We start from the raw sequence: 11,567 nt of genomic DNA on the forward strand, positions 1-11,567 counted from the left end.
ACCAGGATTGACACATTTCTGATGGTCCAAAACATTACACCCAGTGCCACCATAAATAGGAGCCCCACAAAGTTATTAATGGGCAGGCAACTCAGGTCACATTTTGACCACCCAAACTACATAGCTCAAATGCCACCAGATTCAACCAATAAAATTAGGAATTTTAAAATAAGGGACAACTTTGGCAGGGTGATAAAAATAATTGGACCCAAGTCCTACAAAATAGAGGATGGAAGACTGGCATTGCCAAATAGACCAACTACAGTAATACCTCATCTTACGAACTTAATTGGTTCCGGGACAAGGTTCATAAGGTGAAAAGTTCATAAAATGAAACAATGCTTCCCATAGGAATCAATGGAAAAGTGAATAATGCATGCAGGCCCATTTGAAAAATCCAAAACGTTAAGGCTTAAAAAAAAAAAAGCAGCTGGCAGACGAAGTTGAGGCGAATGGAGTGGGGGGGAGGGATAGTGAGAGGTGGCAAGAGGTGGCAGTCCCAAGGAAGCAAGGCGAAAAGAGCCTCTCTTGAGCTCCATGAGTCCCTCCCTCCTGTTTTTGTCTCCCTCCCTCTGCTCATCTCCCCCACAACTTTCTCCTCTCTTGAGCTCCATGAGTCCTTGCCTCCCACTTTTGTCTCCCCCACTCTGCTCATCTCCCCCACAACTTTCTCCTCTCTTGAGCTCCATGAGTTTTTGCCTCCTGTTTTTGTCTCCCTCCCTCTGCTCATCTCCCCCACAACTTTCTCCTCTCTTGAGCTCCATGAGTCCCTCCCTCCTGTTTTTGTCTCCCTCCCTCTGCTCATCTCCCCCACAACTTTCTCCTCTCTTGAGCTCCATGAGTCCTTGCCTCCCATTTTTGTCTCCCCCACTCTGCTCATCTCCCCCACAACTTTCTCCTCTCTTGAGCTCCATGAGTTTTTGCCTCCTGTTTTTGTCTCCCTCCCTCTGCTCATCTCCCCCACAACTTTCTCCTCTCTTGAGCTCCATGAGTTTTTGCCTCCTGTTTTTGTCTCCCTCCCTCTGCTCATCTCCCCCACAACTTTCTCCTCTCTTGAGCTCCCTGAGTCCTTGCCTCCTGTTTTTGTCTCCCTCCCTCTGCTCATCTCCCCCACAACTTTCTCCTCTCTTGAGCTCCATGAGTCCTTGCCTCCCATTTTTGTCTCCCCCACTCTGCTCATCTCCCCCACAACTTTCTCCTCTCTTGAGCTCCATGAGTCCTTGCCTCCCATTTTTGTCTCCCCCACTCTGCTCATCTCCCCCACAACTTTCTCCTCTCTTGAGCTCCATGAGTTTTTGCCTCCTGTTTTTGTCTCCCTCCCTCTGCTCATCTCCCCCACAACTTTCTCCTCTCTTGAGCTCCATGAGTTTTTGCCTCCTGTTTTTGTCTCCCTCCCTCTGCTCATCTCCCCCACAACTTTCTCCTCTCTTGAGCTCCCTGAGTCCTTGCCTCCTGTTTTTGTCTCCCTCCCTCTGCTCATCTCCCCCACAACTTTCTCCTCTCTTGAGCTCCATGAGTCCTTGCCTCCCATTTTTGTCTCCCCCACTCTGCTCATCTCCCCCACAACTTTCTCCTCTCTTGAGCTCCATGAGTCCTTGCCTCCCATTTTTGTCTCCCCCACTCTGCTCATCTCCCCCACAACTTTCTCCTCTCTTGAGCTCCATGAGATTTGCCTCCTGTTTTTGTCCACCCCACTGTGCTCATTTTCCCCATGCAGTTTGGAAGGGGGGAGTTTGTTGCTGGGTTTCAAAGCAGCACTGGCAAAAATGAAGGGAATCCCAGCGAGGGGAGCCTCAGGGAAATCCCAGCAATGCAAGAATGGGTGCTTTCGCTGGCAACGGAAGTTCGGAGGCAGGGATTCCCAGGGAAATCCCAGTGCTTCGCAGCATCCCAGCGGCGGCGGCTCAGGTTCGTAAGGTGAAAATAGTTCGCAAGAAGAGGCAAAAAAATCTTAAACACCGGGTTCATATCACGAAAAGTTCATATGAAGAGGGGTTCGTAAAACGAGGTATAACTCTATATGGGTGAATTGATGCCCCCATGCTATAGCGACCAGAGACAACTCAAACTGACCATTTGTATAGTAGGGCCCAAGTCAGGCAGACCCACCCAGGGCCGACACCTAGATCAACACCCAGAAGTTTCCATTGGAATGGCAGGAGACAACAATAATCCAGTCCAACCAGGCAGATTTCCAAAGAACTAACTAAAGTATGCAGGTCAAGTAGACCACGTCAACACCCTAACTGCTTACAGGACCATGTGCAGCAAACAAACCGGGTGTAAAGTAGAATGTTTTCCAAACCATCTCATTGTAGTTTTTTTTTTTATTGCTTTACTTGCTCCAAATGTTTCTTTCCTGCTCTAAATAGGTGCTAACAATGTTCCCAGCTTTTACCAACTTGCAAACTCTTTCATTGTTGCTCTCTGCAAAGAAGAATGTTTTCCAAGCCCTAAGTCTTTGCAGGTTTTTTTTCCATTGCTCTACTTGCTCAGATTGTTTCTTTCCAGGTGCTAATGATGTCCCCAGCTCTTAGTGGCTTGCAAGCTTGTTGCTTGCTACTTGTTACTCTCTCAGAATATTTTTTTTAAAGCCCTTAACCAGGGGATAAAATAATGTGCTGAAGCTGACCAGCGTAAGGATACTAGCCAGATGAATACCTGGTAAGCAGATTCCTTTCTCTGTTTTCCTCCCCAAAAACCTAGGTGTGTCTTATATTCCTGTGGGTCTTACACTCCGAAAAATATGGTACTCATCTCAAATTAATATATAAAATTAAACACACACACACAGAGGCATGTTTATACGAATATAAATTTTAAGGGGAAACTTGAATAGGAATATGTATTTTGAAAAAATGTGAACAGTAACAATTGTATGATGGAAAACTATAGAAAACGAGGACAGAACTGCAACTAAAATGTGTGTTTTTTAAATATAACTTGGACTTTACCTGAATGAGAAAGTTGTATCAAATTCAAAAGGGACAAACTAAACAATTAATGAGAAATTGGTCATACCTGAACCTGACCCACATATCCATTTCATACAATTGGAATCCCAGTGGCGGTGGCTCGGGTTCGTAAGGTGAAAATAGTTCGGAAGAAGAGGCAAAAAATTTTTAACACCGGGTTTGTATCACGAAAAGTTCGTATGAAGAGGGGTTTGCAATACGAGGTATCACTGTATATGGGTGAGTCGATGCCCCCATGCTATGGCCACCAGAAACAACTCAAACTGACCATTTGGGTAGTAGGGCCCAAGTCAGGCAGACCCACTCAGGGCCGACACCTAGATCAACACCCAGAAGTTTCCATTGGAACGGCTGGAGACAACAATAATCCAGTCCAACCAGGCAGATTTCCAAAGAACTAACTAAAGTTTGCAGGTCAAGTAGACCACGTCAACACCCTAACTGCTTACAGGACCATGTGCAGCAAACAAACCAGGTGGCCAAGGACTAAACCAAGTGGGGAAGGGGTGATAAGTATTCAACACAAGTGAAATATAGGCTTCACTCAGGTCCACCATTACAGTGGTAAAATACTCAACCTGATTGGTTACCCAGTCTGACAGCTCTTTATAAAAATGCGAGCTGTTAGACAGGGTTTTTGCTGGGTTACTAAACTGTTATACAATAAAGACCTGCTTGTTAGAAGTTCCTGTGTGTCTCGTCTCTTCAATTGTCAGATCTAACTCCCCATTTCTAAGAGGTCTGTAAGGAGAGTGCATAAGTGCACCATTGTGCCTACCGTCCCTGTCCTATTATCCTATTGTCCTCTTTTATTGTTATCATTTACTTATGTTTATACAAACTACTACTCTCCTATACATGCTTGCCAAATAAACAAACAAACAAACAAACAAACACACACACACACACACACACACACATACATACATACACACATACATATCTGGTCTCCTCTAAGTCTTGGGTGGTGTTCTGGTTTCTGGTAGAAATTTAGTAATTACAAATAACTCTTATTAAATGCATCATTTCATGAATAAAGCAACTCCGTTTATTTCTCTGCTCTCCTGTACTTCAATCACATTCCATACAGCACTCAGTCCATTATCTCTCTCTTAGCCGCATTTCTCACATTCCTTTTCCTGCTTCACTTAGACAAGATTTATTTTCCTAACCACATAACTTTGAAAAAACAGCAGCACTGACTAAATACAAAACAAAATACTTTGGCTTACTTTAGCGTGGCAAAACACATCCATTATTCTTTTCAGCAACGTTGAAACTCCACCCTTCTTCTCCACTAGCCCCCTGACGTGCCAAATACATCACTACAATATTTAACCCATTCCTCTCCTTAATATCTTCTCCCAGACCACTGCTCTCTACGTTTTTGGACCCTTCTGAATTTAGGGTTAACCCAACGAGCGTCTGATTCTCCTGCACTAGATCCTGAACTCATAGCCCCATCCTGTGGCTGGCCTCCTACCTGTTCTACTACCTGTAACCCCGCCCCCCCACTACTTCATAAACACTATCTGAATCCGAGTCCTCAATATCTTCATCATCCTCCAACTGATCAGGAGTATGTACAACAGGTGGTTTTTTTTCCTAAGCCGAACAACCAAATTCCTTTAGCTTGCCTTCGATTTCTTGCACCATCTTTTGAATTACTGTGTCAATATACTCCTAGAAGTGTGCTATATATTTAATTTAATACAAACGTAAGAGAGCAATTAAAATGTCTATGAAGGTTTTTTTTTACAACTGTTGACATAGCACCTTGTGCTAATAAGGTTGCATACATATTCGTCCCATCATAATCTTCCTCCAAGTAGCAAATACAATTTTCTGATGCAATTTGAGAAGTCCTCCACCGTGATTGAAGCCAAACATTAGCAGGGTTTTTGCTTCCACTCTAGGACCTTTGCTCCTACCACTTCTCTGACATTATCTATCTCTTCTTGCTTAAGCTTTGCAAAAAAAAAAGGAGCTTTGCTGGACTCTGGGGAGTGATGTCTTGTTTGCTCCTAATTGTCCCATCAGAGTCTGTGACAACATTACAACAACTTTCACCAAGTGGTTAGAGATAGGCAGGAATAATCTTCTTCCTCCTCTTTGTCCTTGAAAATATTTATAAAATTCGACAGTGAGAACAATGAATCAATGACTCTCTGAAGTTGGGAGTGCTCAGTTGCTGGAGGTTTTCAAGAACAAATTGGACAATTGCTTGTCTGGGATGGAAAAAAGACTCCGTCTTGGGCAGGAGGTTGGATGAAAAGACCTCCTTCCAGTTCTATGATTCTATGACTCTACCTTCCTGCTCCACTTCTCCTTGTATCAGGTTGATTATTATGGTATGTGTTTGTGAGATATCGGTAAATATTCTGAATCACCAGTGATCTGGAAGAGCCAAGGTGAAGGTATAGATATATTTTTTTAGAACTCCCTTGAATGTTTTGGATAATTTCATTTCATCATGAAATACTGTGTGTTGCATGTAAATAGAAATATTCAACACTTGAATCCAAATTCATTAAAAATTCTAGTTCTTCAATCAGAGACCTATTTCCTAATCACTGCTAGGATCCACTCAAAGTTGCTAAAATGATAGTTGAATTTATCTATTCATTATGAAATGTCACTTGATATTAGACATATTTCCTGACAAGCCTTGGTAGTAGTCCTAAAAATAAAGATGCTTGTTTAATTTGTATTGATTTGGGAAGTACCCTATTTTTTGGAGTATAAGACACACCTTTTCACTCCCTAAAAGAGGCTGAAAATTCAGGTGCATCTTATAATATGAATGTAGCCCTCTTTTTTACCCTAACTAGCTATTCATGATCTTCCCAGCTCTTACCTTGCAGGTTTTTTCATTGTTTCTCTCTGCAAAGAATGTTTTCCAAGCTCTAAATCTTTGGAAGTGTTTTTTTACATTGCTCTAACTTCCTTTGAGTAGTTTCTTTCTAGCCCTAACTAGGTGCTAACAATGTTCCCAGCTTTTACCAGCTTGCAAACTATTTCATTGTTAATCTCTGTAAAGAAGAATGTTTTCCAAATCCTGTCTTTGATTTTTTTTTCATTCTCTATTTGCTCCAAATGTTTCTTTTCAGCCCTAATCAGGTGCTAACAATGTTCCCAGCATTTACCACCTTGCAAGTTCTTTCATTGTTACTCTCTGTAAAGAAGAATGTTTTCCAAACCATTTCATTGTAGAGGTTTTTTTACTGCTTTACTTGCTCCAAATGTTTCTTTCCTGCTCTAAATAAGTGCTAACAATGTTCCCAGCTTTTACCAACTTGCAAACTCTTTCATTGTTACTCTCTGCAAAGAAGAATGTTTTCCAAGCCCTAAGTCTTTACAGGTTTTTTTCTCCATTGCTCTACTTGCTCAGATTGTTTCTTTTCAGCCCTAACCAGGTTCTAACAATGTTCCCAGCTTTTACCAGCTTGCAAACTCTTTCATCGTTACTCTCTGCAAAGAAGAATGTTTTCCAAGCCCCTCTTTACAGGGTTTTTTTCCATTGCTCTACTTGCTCAGACTGTTTCTTTCCAGGTGCTAATAATGTCCCCAGCTTTTACTGGCTTGCAAGCTTGTTGCTTGCTACTTGTTACTCTCTCAGAATAATTTTTTAAAGCCCTTAACCAGGGGATAAAATAATGTGCTGAAGCTGACCAGAGCAAGGATATTAACCAGATGAATACCTGGTAAGCAGATTCCTTTCTCTGTTTTCCTCCCCCAAAACTAAGGCGCGTCTTATATTCTTGTGGGTCTTATACTCCGAAAAATATGGTACTCATCTCAAATTAATATACAAAATTAAACACACACACACAAAGGCATGTTTATATGAATATCAATTTTAAGGGGAAACTTGAATAGGAATATGTATTTTGAAAAAATGTGAATAGTAACAATTGTATGATGGAAAATTATAGAAAATGAGGACAGAACTGCAAGTACAAGAAATACTAAAATGTGTACTGTACTTTTTAAATATAATTTGGACTTTACCTGAATGAGAAAGTTGTATTAAATTCAAAAGGGACAAACTGAAGAGTTCATGAGAAATTGGTCATACCTGAACCTGACCCACACATCCATTTCATACAATCGGAATACAATACATTTCATACAATACAATTCCAACATTTCCTCAGTATCAATTTCTTGCCCCTATTTATTAACCCTCAGTATTTATTTTTCCATTTTAGTTTAAGGTGTTTTATTTTCTTTTTCAATTAAGATGACAAAGGTTATCGTGCAGAATTAGATGTTCTTTCGGCAAAAACATAAAATACTTTATTAAGGCATCTGCACATTACATTGCCAGTCTCCACACTTATTAAAATATGCATTTGATCTATATCTTATTCTTATACAGTAGTACCTCATGATACGAACCCCTCGTCTTATGAACTTTTCAAGATACGAGCCTGGGGTTCGGGATTTTTGGGTCTCTTCATACAAACTTTTTTTGCCTTACGAACCCGCCGCCGTGAACGCTGAACCCGGAAGTTTGGCAAAAGTTTGGGTTCGGCATTTGGGTTCGGCCGAGAAGCACCGCTGCCTGGCTGTCACCTTTTGAAACAGCCGGGGGGCTTCTTGGTGTTCTCCCGAACGCCGAACCTGGAAGTTCGGCAAAAGTTCAGGTTCAGCGTTCGGGTTCAGGAGGCCGCCGAGAAGCGCTGCTGCCCGGCTGTCAACTTTGCAGAAGAGCCGTGGAGCTGTTGGCCAGTCGGGAAGCTCAAACGGAGGTGGGGATACTGTTATTTTATTTATATTTTAATTTTAAGGGCTTTTTAAAGAGTAAGTTGCTTTAAGCCACTGATCTTAGGATAAGGAAGACCCAGGCATAACAATGACCTGTGTCTTATCTTAAGAATTTGAGTCTTATCTTTCAAAGGAGCCTTTAAAAATAATCACCAAGTTTTTTGTCCCTATCCATTCTGAGACTGGAAAAGGGATTCTGGCAGAGTGTGGGCATGTTTGATGTTCAGCATTTATATGGATTATTTATATGTGTAGCAACTGTCAGGAATGACCTTATATTAGCTATCTTTTCAATGAAGAGCAAGCAATAAGCAAGAAAGTAAATGGACCAAAACTTTACATTTCCATTCATACACTATATAATTCCCTTGTGTTTGTTAAGGCATGGGATGGATGAGAAAGCTGTGTCAATGAACATGGACTACCAACAGTGAAAGGCTACCAAAAATTTTACTACCATACTGTGGGTGTGGCTTATGCAGGACGCCCTACATTTTCTTTCAACATATTTCAGTGCAAAATGGGTGCACTGGGGTGGAGCTCCATTTTCGCTACCCCACTGCATCCCCCCCCCCTCAAATCCGGGCAGTAGGCCACTCCTAACTACCAATCATTTTCAGAGAGTGCACTAATTAAATTTAATCCCAATTACTGGGGACAAAATTCAAGCCCCACTTCAAATATGGGAATTGATTGATCATGCTGGATTACTGTCAGTTGTTAGAACCAGATTCCTTAGTTTGTCATTATTTGTGCTAATGTGTATAGACAATGAACAGGGAAATCTTATGGGGAAACCAAAGCTACCAAGGAGAATTCATCTTACTGGGAGTGGCTGACCGGCCACGGTTGGAGATGTTACTCTTTGCCCTTGTTCTTGTCTGCTACTTGATGGTACTCTTGGGCAACACAACCATCATTGTGGTATCAAGACTAGATCCAGGCCTCCATACCCCCATGTATTTCTTCCTCAGCAATCTTTCCTTCCTTGATCTCTGCTTCACCACCAGCCTTGGGCCTCACATGCTGGTAAATTTCTGGAGAAAAAGCAAGACTATTACTTATGGTGGCTGTGTAGCTGAGCTCTTCATCTCCCTTGCTCTGGGTGCTACGGAGTGTATTTTGTTAGCTGTCATGGCCTACGATCGCTATGCCGCCATCTGTCATCCACTGCAATACACTACCATTATGACCCATTCTCTATGTTTCAAAATGGCTGCCGTCTCCTGGATAAGTGGCTTCAGCAACTCACTAGTTCATACCGCGATGATTCTTAGGCTTCCACTGTGTGGACGGAATCAAGTGGATCATTTGTTTTGTGAACTCCCTGCCTTTCTTAAACTGGCTTGTGTTGACACTTCACTTAATGAAATTTTGATGCTTTCTACTAGCACGGTGTATCTCCTAGTACCAGTTAGTCTCATCACCGTCTCTTATGGCTACATAGCAACTGCGGTGATGAAGATCCATTCAGCTGAGGGCAGGAAGAAGGCCTTCAGCACTTGTTTCTCCCACTTGATGGTGGTCTGGATCTTCTATGGCACAGCCATCTTCAGTTATCTGCTGCCTCACTCCACCTCCTCCCAGGATGAAGTCAAGCTAACGTCTCTTTTCTATACCTTTGTGACCACCATGCTTAATCCACTGATCTACACTCTGAGGAACAAAGAAGTTCATAAGGCTCTCCGAAGACTATTGAAACAGAGCTAAAACCATGGATCGAAGCTGCATTTCAGTATTCCAGAGTAATGCTCTTTATTTGTTATTCTTATGGTACAACAAAGCAGTGGAAGTGATGTGCCGGTGCCTGGAGGCTGTTAGGGTGTGGATGGGTGTCAAGAGACTCAAACTCAACCCTGATAAGACGGAGTGGCTATAGGTTCTGCCTCCCAGGGACAATTCCATCTGTCTGTCCGTAACCCTGGGGGGGATTATTGACCCCCTCAGAGATGGTCTGCAACTTGGGCGTCCTCCTCGATCCACAATTCACATTAGAGAACCATCTTTCCGCTGTGGCGAGGGGGGCGTTTGCGGCCCTATCTGGACCGGGAGTCACTGCTCACAGTCACTCATGCCCTCATCACCTCGAGGTTCGACTACTGTAATGCTCTCTACATGGGGCTACCTTTGAAAAGTGTTCGGAAACTTCAGATCGTGCAGAATGCAGCTGTGAGAGCAATCATGGGCTTATCTAGGTATGCCCATGTTTCACCAACACTCCTCAGTCTGCATTGGTTGCCGAACAGTTTCCAGTCACAATTCAAAGTGTTGGTTATGACCTATAAAGCCCTTCATTGCATCAGACCAGAATATCTCTGGGACCGCCTTCTGCCGCATGAATCCCAGCCACCGGTTAGGTCCCACAGAGTTGGCCTTCTCTGGGTCCCATCGACTAAGCAATGTTGTTTGGTGGACCCAGAGGAAGAGCCTTCTCTGGGGTGGCCCTGACCCTCTGGAACCAGCTCCCTCCGCAGATTAGAACTTCCCCCAACCTCCTTGCCTTTCGCAAACTCCTTAAAACCCACCTCTGCCATCAGGCATGGGGGAATTGAGACCTCTCCCCCGGGCCTATACAGTTTATGCATGGTATGTTTGTGTGTATGTTTGCTTTTAATAAGGGATTTTTAGTGTTTTTTAAATTATTAGATTTGTTGTACATTGTTTTATTGTTGCTGTGAGACGCCCTGAGTCTGCGGAGATGGGCGGCATTCAAATCTAATTAATAATAATAATAATAATAATAATAATAATAACTTCCCATTATTTGTTATTCTTATGGTACTTTTCTCTCTCTTTTTCATAATAAACATGTATAATAAACATTCTCTCTTCCTCTCTCACTGACTCACTAACTCATTCATTCACTCTCTCTTTCTGTTCCTTCCTCCCCCTTCCTCCTCCCTCCCTCCCCTTCTACATCTACAAAAATGACTCTGTCTAAGAGTATGGCCTAAATTAGGGAGTACAAGAGATAATGAATAGGTTTGTAAGATAACCAATGCCGAATAATTAGAAAGAAAATTGAAAATTAAAGGGCTAGACCCATGCGACAAGAATAGGTAAGAAGGCACTATTAGATTATAGTAGATATACTACAAGAATATATTGTATATTTAAATCCTCGAATACAGCTCATCTGTTTGGAACTCATATCGCATCTCAGACATTAACACCCTTGAAAATGTCTAAAGATAGAGCCCTTCATTCCTCCACTCAAAACAGAATACCCTACGAGACTAGACTTACAATCCTGGGTCTTGAAACTTTAGAATTACGACGCCTTAAACATGATCTAAGTATTGCCCACAAGATCATATGTTGTAATGTCCTGCCTGTCAAAGACTACTTCAGCTTCAACCACAACACCACAAGAGCACACAACAGATGCAAGCTTAACATTAACCGCTCCAAACTTGACTGTAAAAAATATGACTTTAGTAATCGGGTTGTTGAAGTGTGGAATTCATTACCGGACTCCGTAGTATCATCCCCTAACCCCCAACACTTTACCCTTAGACCATCCACAGTTGACCTCTCCAGATTCCTAAGAGGTCAGTAAGGGGCGTACATAAGCGCACTAGAGTGCCTTCCGTCCCCTGTCCTATAGTCTCTCCTATATCTTGTATTTCTTCTCTACTATATCCTCTATAACTTTCATTGTGTATTATTGTGTATTGGACAAAATAAATAAATAAATAAATAAAAGTTTGAGAATAGCACCAATCTTGGAATCTTGGATTGCTCATCTTGGATTACTCAGGGAAGGACAAGAGGGAGGAAGAGGAAGTAGGAAGGGGAAAGAGGCAGGAAGGAAGTAGGTAA

General features: G+C 42.3%; 1 protein-coding gene across 1 annotated transcript; it reads left to right on the forward strand.

Moving 5' to 3' along the window:
- The first annotated feature begins 8,516 nt into the window (after positions 1-8,516).
- LOC139158386 (olfactory receptor 2G3-like) lies at positions 8,517-9,455 on the forward strand. Its single transcript, XM_070735690.1, has one exon. The coding sequence runs from the start codon at positions 8,517-8,519 to the stop codon at positions 9,453-9,455; it is 939 nt and encodes a 312-aa protein (XP_070591791.1).
- The last annotated feature ends 2,112 nt before the right edge of the window (positions 9,456-11,567 follow it).

Source organism: Erythrolamprus reginae, chromosome 2, assembly GCF_031021105.1.
Source record: "Erythrolamprus reginae isolate rEryReg1 chromosome 2, rEryReg1.hap1, whole genome shotgun sequence".
In the NCBI taxonomy this organism is placed as follows: Eukaryota; Metazoa; Chordata; class Lepidosauria; order Squamata; family Dipsadidae; genus Erythrolamprus; species Erythrolamprus reginae.